Raw genomic sequence first — 21482 nt, forward strand, 5'->3', positions numbered from 1 at the left:
AGCTTCATATAAACACAGCATAAAAACTCATCCTTTGTTTAATTTTCCTTCTGTCCAAGGCTGTAGAAGTAAAAAATGTCTTATCATACACTAGTGTACCAAGCAGCCTCTCACGACAAAGAATTTCGAGCGTTATTGCTCACAGCTTATTCTTATAAACATTTTGGAACACAGCTGAAGACTTATCTATTTTCCAAGTATCTGATTAATTAATTCATTTGTACTATGCTTATTGTTAATAGTCTTTTGTAAACTGCATTGAACTTGTGGTTACGCGGTTAACAAGTACTGTACAATGTAATATAGTTTAGTAAAGGGATCCCTTTGAGAGTTATGCTCCTAACTTGCCTTACGAGGCTTGAGTACCTAAATTTCACTGACCCCAAATTCTATATATGGTGCCTAAAAGTTATGCAAGGAGCAAGACAACCCCTCCCCCTCCCCACCCCACAAAGGGCCTTCAAGTTCTGGGCGATCAAACTTATGCTGTTTCTACCACAGGCTGGCAAGGTAAATTCTCAGACGCTCATAGAATTCTACTGCAACTTTGTAAAAGGAACCTTTAATTTTTATTAGACCCGACAGAGGCCATGTTTTGGTGTATCTGTCTCCATCAGGGGGTCAATCGGTTTATCAAAATAAAAAGCAAAATTGCACACAGTTACAACTTATAAACTGATGAGGTCACCGCCTGTCCTTAAATGGAACTTATGAGTATATAATGAAAATAGAAAATTCCAGTGTTGATGTAGGAATACCACACAGGAAACACACACACACAGTCTTAGAGTCGAGAAAGAGGCGCTCCAGATGAAACACCGCAAAACCAGGTTCAACCAAGCCTGGTTTCGGGAACAAAGTCCCTTCCTCAGGAACCCAGGAAGCTCCTCCAGCCTTCCTCGAGGTCCGTTTGGATATTTGAATCATGGGTTCCTGAGGAAGGGACTTTGTTCCCGAAACCAGGCTTGGTTGAACCTGGTTTTGCGGTGTTTCATCTGCTCTGTTCCCGCACCCCTGGATGTTGAATGAAGACTCTTCAAGCTAAGTTGCTTTTCTGATTTTTGCTGGGAGTTGGCTGGGGGGTTCCCTGAGTGATTGCAGTTTGTGAATTCACCTGTTCACCTGTGTTCATTGTGCACTTTTTTGGTATTGTGTTATTTAATTTCAAAACGCACACTTGATACCCCATGATGGTGTGTAGGTGGGGGCTATTTAGCCTCTACCTTTTCGCTTGAAGCGTTGGAGTTTTTCTCACGTCGCTTATCCTGCACACTGAGGGTACTTTGCACTACTATCACTTTTATATATCTCTTTTGAGCTCAATTTGAGTTGGCGTTTTTGCTATTCTGCAGTCACTCACGGAACTTTTGACCATTTTTTTGCCTTATTGTTGAACGCTTTTGAACCAAAAGCACAACTGACTAATTGTGGGAGAATAAGGATACAGTGACTTAAGACCGCTTTAGTTTTGATCTTTCTGACCCCTGCAACTGAGTTCATTTAGTCTGGGGATAGCATGTACTGTAGTTTTTTTTTTTTTTAACTGTTGCAGGTTAGAGGTTGAGTGAGAGAGAAAGAAATAAAGAAATGAAGAGGTAAAAAGGTATAAGATTAGTAACAAAAAAGGGTAAGAGAAAAAGTGGAATGTAGAGAGAGAGAAAAAGTAGTAGATAAAGAGTGAAAAGAGAGACGTTAATACAATAACACAATAAGAACGAACACGGTTCATCAACCTTCCTGGTAAGGTGGCTAGATTTGTACTGTACCTATCGTGCCCTTTTTTGGGACCCTTCTTAGTCTTTTTTTTTTTTTTTTTGAAATGCAAAAGTATTTTATTTTCCTTTGATCCTATCCTCTTGCTGTATAGGGATCCTCTGTGTTTATTCCACACCTTTTTGACTTCTGCTACTATCTTTGTCTCCACAAGCTCCTCCGGGAGGGCATTCCAAGCACCTACCATTATTTCTGTGAATAGAGAACTATGGCAAAAGCTTGAGAGAAGACCTACAACTGAAGGAAGTGTGGTTATAGGAGAAGCAGAGACAGGAGATTTTAAAAAGAGGAAAAAAGACAGCAAGCAAAGAAGAGAATCATTCACGGGGAACACAGAAGCTGCAAGATTGTTTGTTTGTAAATCTAAACAGTTGCCATCAAATAAGGTTGTCAACTGTCTCCAGCTTTTCAGAATAGGTTGACCGCCTGATTTTCCACCATACTGCCTGCATGGACTCAGTATTTCTGGTATCTCTGTTAAAATCAGGACTGGATGTACTTGGCTTGAAAAGCTGGATACAGTTGGCAACCCTATCTTCAAGATCTAGGTTCCAGTCCCACTGTTCCCCCTGCTCATAGCATGACCTTGAACAAATAATGTGCCTTTCTATTTAACCTCTAGTTCCCCTTCTCATCCCTTATGTTATGTGCTTTTCTCTCTTTTACTGGCTATCTGTGAATCTTATTTTCATTTCTGCAGGAACCAGGAGGTGACAGATCTGCTGACTGATGATTTGCTTCAGGTAATACTTGTTTCTCTGGAGGATTAACTGAGATCTTTCTGGGTTGTGGCAGAATCTAACTGGAACAAGGAGAGTGACATGGTATAATTACTGTAGTATGTGAGTTTTCAAGATGACATAGGCCAGATGTGGCTGGAGGAGGCAATAATTCAATATCTAAGAAATAGGAGTGTAAAAGTGCACTCCCCGAGAGAACATAAAAAAGAAAAGACAGAGTTCAATGTTGCAAAGAGAGCACAGGACTGAAGCAAAGTTAATATATAAATGAAGGAGGAATAGAAAGTGTTAGGAAGTAGATAATAAATGAAAGAGACAAAGAGAATTAGAGAGACTATGATGGTAACCCTAAAAATAAAAAGAATAAATTAAAGAAACATTTACGTGAGAAAGAGGATCACCAAGACTGTAGAAGCTTGAGGTGGGCAAAAAAATAAATCGCCAGATGCGTTCTTCAAGGCAGTGTTTCTCAAACAGCAAGGTGGTATACTGTGGAAAGGTCTTTGCCATCTGATTACGTATCTGCTGTCAGCTCCTCTCATAGGCTGCCGGACATGCAGGAGTAAATTTCTGAGTACTTGTTTAGGCCCATGTGCCTCTTCTTGTGGATTTAGCCCAAGCCTCTGTAAACCGCGCCGAGCTCTGCGCATGCGGAGATGGTGCGGTATACAAACCTAATGTTTAGTTTAGTTTAGTTTAGGGCATGTATATCCAAGTTCAGCACACAATACCATCTCCCTCAAAATTGCTGGTATGAGGGAACTCCTGGAGCCTCTTATTCTGACACAGACACCGATTAATTCTAAAAGCCACTGGAATGCTGCTCCATAATGACAGGTCCATCCATGTGTCTCTCCATCCCTTTTCCTTTGGTTTTAAATTTTGGAAGAGAGATTGAAGGTGTTTTCACAGGCTATTCTTTCGGCCTCATGAGTCCTTTTCACGACCGCACTGCAAATGTTGGTGTGCCGTATAACATTTTTGTTAATGTAGTTGAGTGTTGGGCTTGAACAGGTTGGGAATCGCCAGCTTTTGAAGACTGTTCAGGGAGCCCTACTGAGATTGACAATGAATCTGACATTAAGATGGGAGGTGGGGCAGTTGCAGCAATGTCCCCTCCATCACAGTTTAACACTTTCCTTTTCTTTCTCATTCTGTAGCATGATCAGAGGGTTGAACCAACAAAGAAGGCAGCACACAATGTGTCCAAGCGCCTGCAGGCCTGCCTTCAGGGGCCGTGCGGCACCGACATAGACAAACGACTGGTAAGCAGCGGGTCTATCCTCTTCTGCTACTCATGACCTCACTGGCATTACATATACACTTCTCCCTCTGTATCCACGGGGGATAGGGGCAGAGCCGGCCCGCGAATATTAAAAAACCACAAATAATATTTGGACCGGCTCTGACCCACTCCTGCTTCCCCCCGGCTTCCCTTAAGCCTTACCTGGTGGTCTAGTGGGTTTTCAGGGCAGGAGCGATCTTGCTACGCTCCTGCCCTGTGCAGATCACTCATAGGAAATGGCTGCTGTGAGCTCTCGTCGTAGTCGAGAGAGACTATGGGAGCTCACAGCAGCCATTTCCTATGAGTGATCTGCACTGGGCAGGAGCGTAGGAAGATCGCTCTGCCCTGAAAACCTGCTAGACCACCAGGTAAGGCTTAAGGGGGGGGGTCTAAGAGGGCTTAAAAATAGCACGAAAAATGAAAATGGATCTAAAAAAAAAATTGCAAATAACTGAATCCGCAGATGCTGAAACCGTGGTTTCGGAGGGAGAAGTGTAATTCCCCATTTGGTTGGGTGGTGTGTTCTGTGCCACAGAGTCAAGTGAAACCCCTGAACTAGAGACTCTGATCTCCTCAGGCAAGCAGAAACTAGGACAGCTGAAAGATTACTTAACTTTGCCATATTATTATTAACCCCTTTTTCTTCCCTTAGATGTGTTACTGGTGCTAAGCTACAGGCATCAGTAAGGTCCCAGGCTGGCTCTTAGAACCTCAGAATGCTTCCTCTGTTTTTATATTTTCCTTTTGATGGTGATGTCAAGATAAGATTGAATTAATGTATGATCAAGGTTTTTGAATGGATGTCCCAACATGGTTTAAAGTTGAATGTGAACAAAACAGAACTTATGATAGTAGAGAGGAAGGATGAAGCCATTGGGCGGGAAAGTGTTCATATTATCGGAGAAGAGATAAAGGTTAAAAAAAAGCATGTTACAGTGCTGGGTGTTTGCTTAGACTCGGCTTTAACTATGGGGACGCAAATTGGGTGTATTATTCAGAAAGATTATGCCCAACTTCGTATGTTGTATAAGCTAAAACTATTTCTGAATAAATATGATTTTTGAACTGTGGCCCAGTCTTTGCTTTTTACAAGATTGGACTACTGTAATTCTTTGTTCTTGGGTTTGCCAAAAACGAAATTGAAAGTTCTGCAGGTACTCATGAATTCTGTAGCTAGGGTCTTTAGTGGGGTGAAGAAGACAGCCCATATAACCCCCACTTTGAAAAGTTTGCACTGGCTACCAATTGAACAAAGAATCCAATTCAAAGTGTTGTCAATGGTACATAAAATAGTATACCACACTGTGCCACTTTGGTTTAAATCTATTTGGGAGATTTACAAACCTCTGAGGGCACTGCACTCTAAGGGGAAAATGAAATTGGTAGCAATGACAGCCGATAATGTAAGATATGTGGCCACTCAGTGTCAAATGTTTTCCATTGCTGGAATATCATATTGGAACAAGCTTACTGGGCAACTAAGACTATGTGTGGATCATTATAGCTTTAAGAAGATGTTGAAAACCAAGCTGTTTTAGATGCATACTTTTGATTTGTCTTGCCTAACGTTGTTTAGGCATTTTTGTAACATTTTTTAATGTTATTGAAGAATATGTAGGTCTTGCTTTCATATGTGTTGATATTATTTTGAAGAATGATTTGTATTGTATATTGTTTTTGATCTATGTACGTTTATTTGGAAACCGCTGTGACTCCAGGCAGTATATGAAGTTTTTAAATAAATAAATAAATTTATGTTGAAAACTTTCATCTCAGAACATTTTGGGCTGTTTAGTCCTTTTAGCTTATTAAAATGCAGGGTGATATGTTTCACTTGTTCTGAGGATAAGAACCCATCTCCCCCTCCCATTAGGCTGGAAAGAATGCGTCTCATCTGTTGTCTGTTACAATGACACTGTCTTTAGATTCTTCCCTGATTGGTCCATATTAGCAGCAGTGCCACAAATGACCAATAAGATGCCCAGGCCCTCTTGAATTCAGACACAGTCTCTGTTTCCACCACCTCTTCTGAGAGACTGTTCCACGCATCTTCTACCCTTTCCGTAAAAAAGTATTTCCTCATATTACTCTGGAGCCTATCACCTCTTAACTTCATCCTATGCCTTCTCATTGTAGAGTTTCCTTTCAAATGAAAGAGACTCGACTCATGCACATTTATATAACGTAGATATTTAAACGTCTATATCATATCTCCCCACTCCCTCCTTTCCTCCAAAGTATACAGATTGAGATCTTTAAGTCTGTCCCCATAAGCCTTATGATGAAAACCACATACCATTTTAGTAACCTTTTTCTGGACTGACTCCATCCTTTTTATAACTTTTTGAAGGTTTGGCCTCCAGAATTGTACACAATATTCTAAATGAGGTCTCACCAAAGTCTTATAAAGGGGCATCAATACCTCCTTTTCCCTACTGGCCATACCTATCCCTATGCAACCTAGCATCCTTCTAGCTTTTGCTGTCACCTTTTCAACCTGTTTGGCACCTTAAGATCATCACATACAATCGCACCCAAAACTGTGTTGTGCTTGTTTCTCATCTACTACAGAGGAAGCTTCCGTTGATGGCACTTTCCGTCGCTATGGCTGACAGCTTCAAGGAGATGGACTCTGACTGCAGTCTACGGTGAGTATCATATTGGTCTACAAATACTACAAAACCTTGTGCTAAAATATTAGTATTAACACTATCAGCCAATGGACAGTTAAGGGGCTTGGACAGTAGGAGGGCCTCCTTTCAGCTGCTTGATAGATTTAGATCATAAAGTTCCCTCTCTCCCCCCACCCCTCTATACTCAAAGCTGACTGGTTAAATAGCATGTCAGTGCCTAACTATGAATATTCAGCACAAGATAAACGGTTATCTCCGCTCATAATTGCAGTTGGTGCCAAATAGGTAACCAGCTATATTGCATGATAGCCGGCAATATTCAGCATTGACTAGCTAAGTTTAGCGGGCAAATTGATCTGCATAAATAGCAGTCCTATCTTTGACTGCTATTAACTGGCCAGTGCTGAATATTTACTTAGCCAATTAAGTTAGCGCTGGCCAACACCCCCCCACCACACACACACACACATTCAGTGTCAATCACCAGAAATGGCCTGGTGGTGAACATCCAGGGTCAGTGCTGGCTGCCTCTCACTGTCTGAATATTGACCCCCTTTCTCTAATCTCAGCTAAGGCACAGTAGGATTGAGGGCTATAGTTAGTTATGTATGGCTGTAGAGGATGGATGCAAGGAAAGCTGGGATACCAAACTTGCGACCCCCATCTGTTGTCTTTTGTTGGCAGCCTGACACACGTGGGGAGATGGTGACGTGTCAGGAGTGCTGCTTAGAGTTCGTTTGTGGCTTATGATGCTCCTGGATTTTGACATATTAATGCACCAGAGGTTTTACTGCCATCTTTAAGCCCCACAGGATGCACACAGGAATGCAGGCCTGGCATGCTGACTGTGGATAGTAGTATGTTTGTCACTTTATTAGAGATGGGTGTTTATGTCCGTATCTACTTTTTTGTTTGTATGTTTAGTTGTGAACCACCTAAAATTTTAGATGGCGTGAGAGACTCCACACTCCAAGCCATAAGCAGGCAGCAGCAACAGAAACCCATTCCCAGCCTGAACTGGAGCAGAGTTGTGTGTTACCAGTTCAGTCTGAACAATTGTTGTTTTTTAGGCAGGAAGGGTATTTACATGTTGATATGTTGAATATCATTCTGTCCTGGTACATACTGTGCCTTTTTTTTTTCTTCCCACAGAAGAGCTTTGGAAATGAGCTGCTGTATTCAAAGTAGCCTGGCCAGGATTCTGGCCGAGTTTGAGATGGCTCTAGAAAGCGATGTTCTCCAGCCACTGAACAAGCTGAGTGAGGTAACCTTGAACTGATTCTCCTCACCTTCTCTCTGCCACTTCCATGTCTCCCATCTGAACATCTTTTCTACGTCGATCTCTCTCCCACACTGAGCTGAACCCTTCTCTCTCCACCCCTGAATAGACCTTACCTCCCCTCTTCAGATCTTTCTCCCCTGGTATGTTTCCTTCCCACTCTTTCCTGTCCTCTAATCTTGAGGTGAGTTGAGGTGGAGGACCAAGGAGACAGAATATTTCCAAATGTCTTAAAATGCTCTCTGAGAACATGCAAAACTTCTGATATATACCCAGAATCTAACAAAGAAGTTCCATCCTCCCTTTTATACGATTAGTTTCCAGCTGCTGGGAGATGTCTTTTTAACTGTTGCATTTTTTTTTTTTTGGTGGTCAGGAGGACCTGCCAGCAATCCTGAAACGAAAAAGGCAGCTGCAGAAACTGATTTCAGACTGGAACAACGCCAAAAGCAGGTACTATACTATCCCAATATCAGATGGCCAGATCATAAGGCATGGGTGCTTTTCGCGTGAGGAGTAATTCTTTTCAAACCCTTGCAAAACAAATAAGGTAAATACAAGAAAAACTTTGGCTTAACAGTTTTTGGAGCCACTTATTTTATTCCTTAATTTGAGTTAAGCTGAAGGGTTCTTTTTAACCTTATTATAATCTGACTTGCTGTTAGCTTGAAAAACATTATATACAAAAACATTTTGGTTATGACCAGAGGATAAACGGCCTCTTTTACAAAGCCACGCAGCAACAACCCCCGAAGCCTTTTAAATCTCTGTGGGCTTCGGGGCCATTAGCATAGTGTAGCCGCTAGCACAGCTCTGTAAAAGAGGCTGTTAGTAATGTAATGTAATTTATTTCTTATATACCGCTACATCCGTTAGGTTCTAAGCGGTTTACAGAAAATATACATTAAGATTAGAAATAAGAAAGGTACTTGAAAAATTCCCTTACTGTCCCGAAGGCTCACAATCTAACTAAAGTACCTGGAGGGTAATAGAGAAGTGAAAAGTAGAGTTAGAGGAAAAATAAAAATAAAATAAACATTTTAACAAGACAGCATTGATCTAAATACTTTGGAAGGTAGAAGAGAGGAGAGAAAGGAATAGAAGCAGAAGGGGGAGCCGTTGAACAGTAGAATTCTGGAGAAATTTAAATGATAGAAATAGAACAAAACAAAGACAAAAGGCAAAACAATAGATAAGATAAATCTTAAGCTGGAAAGAAAAATAAAATAAAACTTTGTCTTCAATCCACGGTTTCAGCGTCAGTGATGAAGTGGAGCAAGTAAGTTTAGGAGGAGCGATTGACGTTTCCAGAAAGGGCTTCTTCAGGGAAGAAACTTGGCAGACAGTCCCAGGATGCCTATGTCTCCTCCCCTGCGATGTTCTCCCATCCATGCATTCCCTCCCAGACACACTGCCCGTGCCCCAGCCGCTCCAAGGAGGCTGCCCCAGATGAGGCCCACGGTGAATGCAGGATTCTCTCCTCTGCGGGAAAGCCGCCCGGAGCCAACAGTCGATCTTCTTAGCGGATTGCATGGGGGGAAGAGTTCACACTCTTGGTAGGATCGGGTCTGTGTGCTCTCGGTGGTTGTGGCTGGTCTCGTTGCTGCTTAGGTGTAAAAGCAGTTGATCTCCACTGCTGCTGATATTTAAAAGCAGGCAGATTGATCTCTCCAATGGACTGCAGGGGGAGGAGTTCACACTCCTGGCAGGATCGTGTTAGTGTTTCTTTAATGTGTGTTCTGATTACACAGGATCGTTTGCCTGAATGATCCACACTGAATGGTGGAAGAACATACCTGGTTTTGATTTAATTTAGCCCAATAGTATTAAAATGGTTTAGTATACAGTAGTTTACCAAAAAACAAACAAACCACAAAACAATACTATTATTATAATCTGCCTAGTCTAATAAACAATACAGTCAAGCACATAATAGCCCCGCCCCCCCCTCAAATTCTTCTTTTAAGAAGTGCAATGTCTGGCTTATAACTTTGCAGAAATATCCAGGTTTTCAAAGCTTTCCTGAAAGACAAGCATTTAGGATTGCTCTGTAATTTCATTGAGAAGGCCCAGTAAAACTAAAGGCTTCATTTCTAAAGGCGGTCAGTTTTACTGTATTCAGTGAGGATAACTGAATTAAATTTTTTTTTTAATTCCTTATTAATTTTCAAAACTACAACAGTGCAATACAACCAGTGCAACTCATAGTAATACATTAAAAGCACATTCATCTTTCTCATGTTCATAATCATCCTTCCTTCCTCACCCACCCACCCATCCACCCAAATAACTATCATTCCGTATAACACAAACGTATATTATCATAATATTTTTTTAATGAGAAGAATGCAGACATCTCTGAGGAATATATTCTTCTACCCAAGTTGAGAGATAAACAGGAACTCCCAAATAAAAAGCCGTATAACCAAACAACCTACAATCAGATGGCTTGACACATTGAAAACAACCATGGGAATGACACTAGAGGACCTTTCCGGACTAGCACAAAACCGATTTCTTTTTAGATTGGCAATTCATCAAGATGCTAGGACTCAAGCACAAGTCAATGGCACCTAACATTAACCAGACATGGTGGTTGTAAAGAAATTCTGGCCTCAATTGGAAGCCAGTCTAATTCCTCGCGAATGGGAGTGATATGATAAAACTTTTCCTTCCCTATGATCAGCCGACCTGCAATGTTTTGGACCAATTGCAATCTTTAAATAATTTTCCCTCACACCAAGGTATAAAGAGTTGCAATAGTCCAGGTGGCTGGTGATCAAAGCATGAACAATGTTGATAAAATTTGCTGAAGAAAGAAAAGGTTTTAAATTGGTGAATCATTTTTGTCTTGCTTTTTAAAAAAATTATTTATTCATTTTTGAAATCCAATACATAGTGCAAGTAATATTGCACTCTATTCCATCAAATCTTATACAAATATTTAACCCCACCTGACCCCCCCCCCCTCACCCCTCCTGGATGTGCATAACAATCTTTCATGAATCAAAGGGAAGTAATGTTAATAATTAACATTTAAATCTTACAATATTTTGTTAACGGGCTCCAAATTTCCTTGAATTTACTGTGGTGTCTCAGCTGTAACGAATTAACATTTTCAAACTTATAAATCTGGCATAAGGATTCCGACTAAAAAAGGCTAAAAGGGATAAAAAGGCTTTCTGAAATTCATTAGCCCTTTGGACCTCCTTTTTACAGTTTATTCTTTATCTGAGGTCATTTCTTGTGCTATTTAATGCCACAGGTATCTTTATAAGAAACATCTGGAGGAGACTTCCGGTGGCGCCGAGGAATGGAGTAGCAGCAGGTTTGCTGAGCAATACCACACTCTCCCCTTAAACCATTAAAATGCTGGTTCCCCACTGTCTACCCGACTTCAGCCTACCTCCAGTTTAGCATAATTGCTATCACCACACGTCCTGCTAGTGGAGGGACTATCGTGGAGCTGTTTAACTATGAAATCGGAAAGGAAAGAGAAGCCCAAAATGCAGGTGGGAGCACCTTAAATGGCGGATCTAAAATCCCCACCGAGCCTGTCGGTAAGCGCGATATGGACATCGGAGCTGGTGACTGAAATTACAGCTACAGTGGAAGCTGCCCTGGATAAAAAGCTCCAGCAAATACTGGATAGAGTGGAGGAGGTGCACGAACGTATCGACAGCATGAGCCTGGAAATGGGTGCTCATCAGCTCCATCCAAGTGCACTAGAAGACCAGGCCCACGTGGTACAACATGAAAAGGATGCACTGAGTAAACGTGTTGCAGCTTTGGAAGATAAGGTGGAGGCAGGGCAGGATTAACCAATAGGCCAAGTAGGCACGTGCCTAGGGCCCGAAATGGTCAGGGGGGCCCGATGAAGGAGGGCATCAACATTGTTTTATCCAAACGGCGATGGGCCCCTCAAGCATCGATAGGCAATGCGGGCTCCACCCTGATCGGCAACACAGCCCCCCCCCCCCATTGATGGAAAGTAAGACAAGCAAGCAACGCGGGTAAGAAAGGCAACGGGAACTGTAATTGTGCAAGCGGTGCTGCTTGCCCAAAGCTTCCCTCTGACACAGCTTCCTGTTTCTGCCTAGGCGTATGGTGGAGTGGGGCGGGGCGGGGCAGGGGGCCCAGTGTACTTGTATGCCTAGGGGCCCTCGACGAATTAATCCTGCCCTGGGTGGAGGACCTTGAAAATCGGTCCAGGAGGAACAACCTTCAGGGCTGCTAGAGTTGATTGTGGAGAGCAGTCTCCGGAGCTTTTTAGAGGACTGGATACCAACAACTCTGTCTTTAGAAGACAAACTCCTGTATTTCAAAACTGAGCATACTTAAATGCTTGGGGCCCAAGAGGGATGGGGCTCAGAAGCCTAGAGTGGTGATTTTCTGCATACTAAACTTTGCCCATAAACAACTAGTTCTGCAGGGAATACGTGCTCGCCCACAGTTGGAATTCGAGAACCGGCTTATGATATGTTTTCATGACTATTCCCCTGCAGTACAATCATGTCAGAGAGCTTTTTCAAGCATCTGTTCTGTGCTTTTTGAGAAGAAGATCAAGTTCTCCCTGCTGTATCCAGCAAAGCTTAAAATCCAATATGATGGGCATACCACCTTCTATGATCAAGTGGCTGAGGCCCAACTTTTCTGGATGGCCTCCCTAGTGGATCGGCCCTAATGGCCTCTTGAGCCAATGCTTGTTGTCCTGGTGTGACTCGATTGCATTTTTTGAATAGTGGCAACTTTGGTTGTCCAAGGGTTTGAACATCTGCCCATACCCTTCAGCCTCCCGGGGGGGACCATGCATGTTGGTAGTTGTTGTGTGTTGGTTTTCTTTTTTTTTTTTTTGGGGGGGGGGCTTTTTTGTTCAAGGCCAGGACACCGGATCCTGGGGATGGAGGCTACAGAAGAGAACCATTGGGAACATTGGACTCCTTGGCAGCTGGCCTGGAGTGGGGACTGCGATCCCTTTCCTTATGCCCAGCAGAGTAATGCCTTCTAGATTGGGCTTCCTGGGATCCGGTTTGTTCCTGGTGGATCTAGTCTATGAGCTGGTATGGACCTGGTCAGGTTTGATGTAGGGTCCTTCTGGGGTCCTCCCTATTTTTTGACTGGACCAGACTGGAAGAGTGCCCTATTAGTTTTCTGTTGCTTTTCTTCAAAGGGGCACCATTTATTTTACAGTATTGTATTCTTGGGTTTCTGTGCTGTGTAATTTTTGGTTGGTGGGATTCAATTAAAGAGGAACCATCTGAGCATATTTAGGTTCAAAGGGAGGGGGGTGAGAGTGGGCATTGGGTAGAAAGTTGCTAGGTGCTAGACCTAGCGTGGAATGGTTGTAGGGGAGAGGAGTGGGGCTGCTGAGGATGGGTCTGTTTGTTTGTTTTGGTGGAAGACGACCTGGCCGTTCTATACTATTTTGAACTTTTTTCCTTGGAAAGAGTCAGTCTCTTTTTCCTGTTGCCAATGTGGGGACTGGAGGCTGGGCTGGTTCTCATATTTAATTAATTTTGCTTGCCTCTTACTCTTTACCCTGGAAGGGTCCTAAGGCTTTAAAGCAGCGGTCTCAAACACGTGGCCCGCGGACCGCATGCAGCTCTCCAGGTCTATTTTGCGGCCCGCAGTCTGGACGCGATCAAGACAGCATTTCTCTTCCCCCTTCCCTTCCTTTTGGAGCAGCAGCGTGTCTGGTCGGCTCAGTCCATCATTCCGTTCAAAGCCGCGGTTTGGCGGCTCCTCGCGCTATCCACTCCTGAATCGGAAGCCTCTCTGATGTCACAACATCAGAGAGGCTTCAGACGCAGGCACGGATCTCGTGAGGAGCCAGACCAGGGGAAAGGAAGGAAGGGGAGAGGGAGAGAAAGGAAGGAAAGAGATGCCAGACTATGGAAATAGGACGGAAGAAGAGAGAGATAGGAAGGGAAGGTAAGACATGGAAATGTAGATTTTGAAAAGAAAGCAGAAAAATTGAACATTAAGTTAATGCCAAAGATGGATGCAAGGCAGAACATGAAGACGGAGAGAAAAACAGTCAAAGGACAAGAAGGCCCTGGAAACATAGTTGAAAGTACAGAAAAATAAAGTCACCAGACAACAAAGGTAGGGAAAATGATTTTATTTTCATTATAGTGATTGAAATGTGTCAGTTTTGAGAAAGAAAAGATATTAAACTTTAAATGTGCTTGGAGGGCTGCAGAAAAAATAGTTAATATCTTATTAAAGAAATGACATTTTTGTATAAGGTAAAACTTTATAGTTTATATATCTTTCCTTTTAACTGTTAAAGGAAAGTTTTATAAACTATAAAGAGTTTTACCTCATGCAAAATTGTCATTTCTTTAATAAGACATTAACTATTTTTTCTGCGGCCCTCCAAGTATCTACAAATTCAAAATGTGGCCCCACAAAGGGTTTGAGTTTGAGACCACTGCTTTAAAGGTATTATCTTGGAATGTAGGGGGTATATCCTCGCCTATGAAGAGGAAAAAGATTTTACAGAGCTTGCACAGACATAGGGCCTCCATTGCTTTATTGCAGGAGACACACCTCCCACTTTAGAACATGAAAAGCAATGCACCTGGTGGGTTGGGGATATAATAGAACTCCTGCTGTACATAGAAAGGCGGGGATGATTATACTTTTTCATAAGGGGTTGGTGGTAGAGAAACTTCGGACACATGTCGACCCTACGGGACAGTTTCTCATTGCTAAAGTAAGGGTTAATGGAGTGGAATTGGTCTTGTATAATTTATATGCCCCTAATACCTATGACAAGACATTTTTCACTACTATCTTAACTCATTTATTGGACCAGGGCTCCTGCCCCTTGGTGGTAGGGGGAGATTTCAATAGGGTAGCGGATCCGACTGTGGATAAATCTGCTCTTCGCCTCACGGACTCTTTTGATGCTGTGAGGGGTATTCCAGTGCTCTGCGACACCCTTCATTTTTTAGATGTCTGGAGGGTTTTACATCCCTTGGACAGGGACTATACATATTGCTCGCGGGCTCACGACCCACACTCCCGTATCGATTATATGTCATGCTCTGATGCCCTATTTGCGAAAGTACAGGAGACTGTCATGGGTCCTACTAAAATCTCGGACCATGCTCTTATTTGGGGCATGTTCACTTTTCATTCCGAGTCTGCTGGCGTTTCCCTTTAGGTTTATATCAGGATGTTAAATTCCAGGCTTATATTCAGGAGCACTGGAGAGGGTCAGCTTACTAATGCCCAACATAGAGATGATCCCATCCTATTTTGGGAAACTGCGAAAGCGGTTTTATGAGGGGATATTATAGCAAATTCTAGCCATAAAAAGAAAGGGAGAGATCGAGCTATTCTTTGACTGGAAAAACAACTTGGTGAGCTTAGATGGTGACATGGTCGTCGGCACACCGCAGACAATAGAACCCAATTGTTGGTGATACAGCTTCAATTGAATGAACTTCTTCACCAGCGGGTGGCCAAGTCAGTGAAGTATTACCAATATCAGTTATATAAACATGGTAATAAGTCAGGGCTATGTTGACCCGTCTAGCTCGGGGACACCAGCAATCCTATTGTGTTGTCTCAAATTCATTCACCCTCAGGCCTCTTGCACCACCAGGGTAAAGCTATTTGCTGTTTTCTTCAGAACTATTATACTCGACTTTATGCACCAGACACTTCTGGGCTATCTAGTGTCACTTATCTATTTAGCTTTGATTTGCCTAGTTTGAGCCCTGAGGCCATTCAACTCTTCAATGTGCCGTTCTGGGAAGATGAATTGCTGCTAGCTATTCAGGGAAGTCCGTTGTGTAGGGCTCCTGTCTTGGATAGGTACCGGGCTGAATCTTATAAACTTTTACTGAGGTCTTGAGCTCCCTGGTGACTATGTTTAACTACTGTATTGGTGAGAAAATTTTGCCGTTGCAACTCTGACAGGCACAAATAGTGGTTTTCACTAAGCCGGGTAGGGACCCCAACTAAAGTGGAGTCATACAGACCGATTTCGCTCCTCTGCTGCGAAGTTAAATGTTAGCCAACCACCTTGCAAAGAAACTACCTGTTTTGATAGCCAGCCTTCAAGTTGGTTTTATTCGGGGTCGAACGGAGGTGAAAAATATCTGTCAGATATTGTCTTCCTTGAAGTGGGTCCATCGTCACAAACTCCCTTGTGTGCTGATTAGTTTTGACGCAGAGAAGGCCTTTGACTGGGTTTGGTGGGATTTTTTGTTTGGGGTCTTGGATAAGTATGGTGTCATGGGGTTTTTTCGGGATGCAGTTCAGATGCTTTATACGGACCATTGGGCTAGGGTGGGGGGTCAATGGGCCCAATCTGAGTTCTTTTCCATCGGTCAGGGTAGTAAACAGGGCTGTCCGTTGTCCACTCTCTTATGTGTTCTCACTCTGGACCTCCTGATTAGGGAGGTTCTCTCTAATACTGATATAGTGGGTGTGACCATTGGGGCCCATACTTTTAAAATTGCTGCTTTCGCAGACAATCTCTTAGTGCACATTACCCGGCCTTGGTTCTCATTGCCTACTCTCTTGGAAAGTTTTGCAGAATATGGAGATTTCTCAGGATTTCATTTAAATATGGATGTTGAGTTATGTCAATGGAGCCCGGATTTTCCTCTGCACTGGGTGGATGGTCATTTTAAATATCTAGGGATACACCTACCTTCCAATCCAAGCTCTTTGTATCAAGTTAATATACCTGGTCTACTTCAACATACTAAACAACAACTGACTAAATGCAGTTGTTACCGTTATCATTGGGGGGGTCATATTGCCCTATTTAATATGGTGTTGTTTCCCAAATGGCTCTATACTTTCCAACTTCTTCCTCTATGGCTAACTAACAAAGATTGGTGTGTCTTGTGGAGGGAATTAGTGAAATTTTGCTGGGCAGGGAAAAAGCTGAAATTGAAATTTGCTAGTCTATTGGGGCCTGGCAGCAGGGGTGGATTGGGACTTCCAGACCTCAGAATGTATAATTGGGCGTGTTCCCTCCGACATCTTCGTGATTGGATTATGGATGCTGATACTTTTACCCCTCTGCCTTACGAAAGGGCATTTTTCCATCCCTACCACTTCTTGTATCTACTCCATATACCTCGCCCCCAGTTACCTGTTTAGATCCGTCCGAGTTTCATCTTGAGTTATAAGCATCAAGCTTGGGAATGTTTGCTGAAGGCTATACACTTTAATCCAGCAGTGACAGACCTCCTGCCAATTCAAGGTAATGGTGATTTTGAGCCTGGAATGACCTCTGCAGTTTTTCGTAGTTGGGGTGCCCAAGGAGTACTTTTTCTTGCACACATGTTCGATGCGAGGTGTGCTGTACAGTTGTTCCCAATTTTTTCTAATGCATTGTCTGTGGGGCCAGGTGATTGTTTTGGGTACATTCAGTTGACCCATTATGTGTCCACTTTGAGACAGTCTGATATTTCTGTGGGAGTCGGAGATAGGGTGTATGCTTTTTTTGAGAGGGTTGAAAGTGACATGTTGTTTGTTTCTTTGTTACATAAATTGCTTTGGAAACTCCAGCCTCCATGCCTCTATACGGACATAGTCCAAAAGTGGAGTGTGGCATGTGGGGTGCAGATTCTGGAGCTTGATATTAGTCAGGCTATCCATCGGATACCTCATGTTCTCTTTGGAGGGAATGTACTTACTGTCTCCTGCACATGGCCTACTTCACCCAGGTGCAGGCTTTTCATGCAGGCTTGGTTCCTTCCTCCACCTGTGTCAAATGTAATCAAGCTCTCAATACATTTTCTCATGCCTTTTGACACTGTCCTTCTGGAATGGTATTTTTGCTTATTTGGGGGCTTTATGGAGCATTCAGGAATTGAGTTCCCTACGGGGTGCCCTGTTTGGGAAAGCAGCCTCCTGTGGGGTTTTTGGGAAAGGGGCACCGTCTGCTTTTCCAGAAGACATGTCTGGTGGGTCATAAATGCATTATGCAGTCTTGGGTACATGACACACCGCCAAATTATTGCCATTGGAGGAATCAACTCCACCAATTGCTGCTTCTTGAGACTTGGGACATCCGTAAACCTTCTAAACGCCAACAACTTTTCATGCAGACGTGGGAACCTTATCTTAACTCCTTGCTACATAGAGTGAGGAGTTTGATTCTGAATGATGTTTCTTAGGGTACTGTTTTCTCCTTTCATCTTCAGGTCATCTTCCATCAAGGGGGGTGGGGTTTAGGGGGTTGCTTTGGTTTTGGAAAGGGAAGAGGGTACGGGTGCCTGTAGGATGGTTCCCCCCCCCCTCCAACTACTAATGTTTGATGATGTTCTGCTGTGCCACCAGTCCTGCTCTGGGAGTGGAGTCACAAGAGTCAGGACTTTGCCCATTGTGTTTGGATTCTTTGTTTGTATATTGGCACTGTATTTCATTTGTTATCTCAGTTTTTGAAGCATCAATAAAAATCAGTTTGCACTAAGAAACATATGGATCTACTGCATATCACATTTCTTATCTTCTGAGGTTGATAGAGCTTTAAGTGTAGAGGTGAAATTTTTTAAAGTGATTTATGCATATATGAAGCAATTCATTCACTTTTAATCACCTATGTAACAATTACCCTGTGTGTGACCTAAAGAAGCATGTTTTCAGATGGAGAAAGCAGCCCACATAAGCTGCATTTTCAATTCTGCCTGCATTGTTTTTAATGTGAAAAACAGGTGGAAATGTCTGTGGGCACTTTGAAGATAATTGTATAACAGTGTACCTATTTTTAAGACACTAGAAACATATGGAAATGACCATAATGCCAGCATAATTGCACATATGTGCACACATGTATGCTATGTGCCATGCATGCTAAGTATCAATTTATAGGATGACGTACACATGGGTAGAATCTGGGTGGAGAATGAGTCAGGTCTGCAGTTACATGTGCAAATTATAGAATATTAGGGGGCTCTTTTTTGAAAGCACTTAGACACACAGGGCCAGATTCTATATAGGATGCCTGGTCTCAGAAGAACCTAAGTGGCTTTTGAGAATCGCACACTGGCATCCTTTATAGAATCACGTCTGTCTTCACAGACAGACACCTAAACTCATCTAACCACCATGATTCTCTACCCAGTGTCCATGTCGCAGGTGCCAGTTAGAGAATCGGGTTGCTCCTGAGCTGATCACGACAACGGAATCTCTCTGCCATGATCAGTTTAGTGGCCGCAACAGGGAACCTCCCTTTCCCCCGAGACATCTCCCAGCAGGAGGGATGCCCAGTCCCTCCTGCCAGAACCCCTGAAGCCGCCCCCAACTCACGAATGTCTGCAGCAGGAGGAGTGCCCAATTCCTCCTGCTGCCACCCCCCAGTCACTCCTGCCAGAAACCTCCCACCTCCCAGAGACATTCCCCGGCAGGAGGAATGCCCAATCCAACTTGCCGGACCCCCACCTTCTGCCGGATACCTTCTGCCAGAACCCCGCCTCCCCATTTTCATGGCAGCCATTCAGCTAGCAGCTCTCCTCTGGGCAGGAGCAAAGGAAAATCACTCCTGCTCTGGTTCACTGCTGGACCACCACAGATTTAAAAGGTACGCTGGAGAGGCAGGAGAGAGGTAAATGTTTTGGGGCAGGGAAGAAGGGAAACTGGATGCAGAGCCTGGCAAGGGAGGGAGAGAGGGAGGGGGTGCTGGGTACAGAGCTGAGCAGGATACTGCACTTTAATATTTACACACACACCCCTGGTTTATATTCAAGTCAACCTTTTTGGGGGAAAACAGGTTACTTCAGTTTATGTTTGGGTTGGTTTATATTCGAGTATATACGGTAAATGAATGACACTTCAAGATGTCAACTCTTTTCCTTCTTGCAAGGCTTAATCAGGCTGTTAAGAGCTCTGCGACTGCAGCTGGTGCTGCAGCAACAACCATGGCATCCAAACTGGAGTGCTTGAAGGAAGAGGAAGAAGAGCTGAAGAAGAAACTGGAACAATGCAAGGTCTGTGCAAATAGCCAGGAGAGAGATTTTGAGGGTTATAAGTAGCCACACAAATTACACTATTTGGCATGTGCAAATTTCCGGGGTTATCTTATGAGCACATGCGTATATTTTATAACAAACCCATTCGCAATCATTGCTGGAAATGCTTCCAGAAATACCACCAGTCAGTTTGGGTAAATTTATGCACATACAGACTGGATGTCCATAGTTTTACCTCCATATAACCTAGGGAGTTTTTAAAATAACCCTCAGTTTAATGTGTAGAAATTATTTTTAGTATGACATACATAGGGATAATTTTATAATAGGACGCCTGTGACATCCAAAATGGCACCTTCTTTAAGCCTATTTTATAAGACTAACAAAGGTGTCTATCTACTCCTATGAAATAGATTCCCAGATAGTACACAAATACCCTTTGTGAGTGTACTTCACGCATGTACACACATTTTATAAAATGTGCTGGTTCGTTGCAACTCCACTTCTGTTCTTCTCAACTAGGCCCACAGGAATGCCATACATATCGCATCAAAGTAGGTGAACAGGGAATAATTTTTCAAAAGTTGCCTAAAGTTAGGTGTTGGGAAAGATGCATGCTAAGTATGAATTCTGTAATCAGCCATTACACATATAATTGCCATTATAGAATATGAGTGTAGTCCTAACTCATGCCAGGAGTATAGCCAGGACTGGATTTTTAGGGGAGCCCAGGGGTGGACTGGAGGAGCAATGTATTTCCTCTCTCCTCCACCACCACCCCAACCCTACCTACATTCCTTGCTTTTTCAAGTTTCAAGTTTTAAGTTTATTTAAAATTTGATAGCACTTATAAAACTTTCTAAGTGCAGTACATAATAATAAAAATAGGGGGTACCAAGCAATCAGAAATACAAACAAGACAATCTTTGGACGGCAACTAACAGGGACAAAGGGAAAAGAGGGGAAGAACTACAATGGTATAAAGAAAAGTTCACAATAAAGGAAAAAACGATGAGATGGGTACGTGACTAGAAATATTTTATGAAAATAGAAGAAATTGAATGATTTACTGATCGGTTGTTTAGATATACTGAGGCTAGTGGATTTAAGTTTCAAATGCATCCTTAAAGAGAAAAGCTTTCAAAGAACTCTTAAATCTTTCCAGTATGGGTTCCTCTCTAAGATGATTTGAGAGCGAGTTCCAAAGCTGGGGTGCAGTGATTGAAAAGATCTCATTTCGCCTAGTGCTGATGATTTTTAATGAGGGTATTTAGAGGAGATTATGGGTACTTGATGCTCAAGCCTTGCCAGTCGATGAGATTTACTGCTGGAACTGTCCCAATGGTGTCTCAGTAGGGAAGAAGTCAGCTGCCTGCCTTCCTGCCACCAACACTGGCACACCTCATGCATACTCAGTTCATGCGCGAGGAGTGCCGATGTCTGCAGTAGGAAGGCAGGCCACCATCTTCTTCTCTACTGAGGCACCACGGGACAGTTTCAGCACTGAATCTCAGTGGCTGGTGGAGACTTTGGAAGGGGCTTGAGCCAAAAGTTAGGAGACCCAAGGCACTTATATCCTTCTTATATCCAAACAGATTCAAAGTGGGTTACAATACAAAAAATTAACATATGCTGTTAAAAATTTTCATTGATTCTTCAGTTAAGAGAAGCCCTGGCAGGCAGAAAGAGTCACACTGTGGACATGTCCTTTAAGAGACATTCCTGTTCCTGTAGCATTCAGTATTTAAGAGGTTCTTTTTTATCTTTATAAATGAAGGGAATACAGTGCGGAGAAGTGGGTTGGGGAAGTCAAGACATTGCTTGGGTAGA

General features: G+C 42.9%; 1 protein-coding gene across 3 annotated transcripts in view; it reads left to right on the forward strand.

Moving 5' to 3' along the window:
- Positions 1 to 21482, forward strand: part of SH3BP1 (SH3 domain binding protein 1) — a 157612-nt gene that overhangs the window by 50479 nt on the left and 85651 nt on the right. For all 3 annotated transcript variants that reach the window (XM_033929913.1, XM_033929914.1, XM_033929915.1), the window contains 6 exons: positions 2474 to 2516; positions 3674 to 3778; positions 6370 to 6446; positions 7584 to 7695; positions 8087 to 8163; positions 19547 to 19670. In XM_033929913.1, the coding sequence (XP_033785804.1) occupies positions 2474 to 2516; positions 3674 to 3778; positions 6370 to 6446; positions 7584 to 7695; positions 8087 to 8163; positions 19547 to 19670 (538 nt within the window). The remainder of the gene's footprint in view (positions 1 to 2473; positions 2517 to 3673; positions 3779 to 6369; positions 6447 to 7583; positions 7696 to 8086; positions 8164 to 19546; positions 19671 to 21482) is intronic.

Source organism: Geotrypetes seraphini, chromosome 2 (assembly GCF_902459505.1).
Source record: "Geotrypetes seraphini chromosome 2, aGeoSer1.1, whole genome shotgun sequence".
Classification (NCBI taxonomy): Eukaryota; Metazoa; Chordata; class Amphibia; order Gymnophiona; family Dermophiidae; genus Geotrypetes; species Geotrypetes seraphini.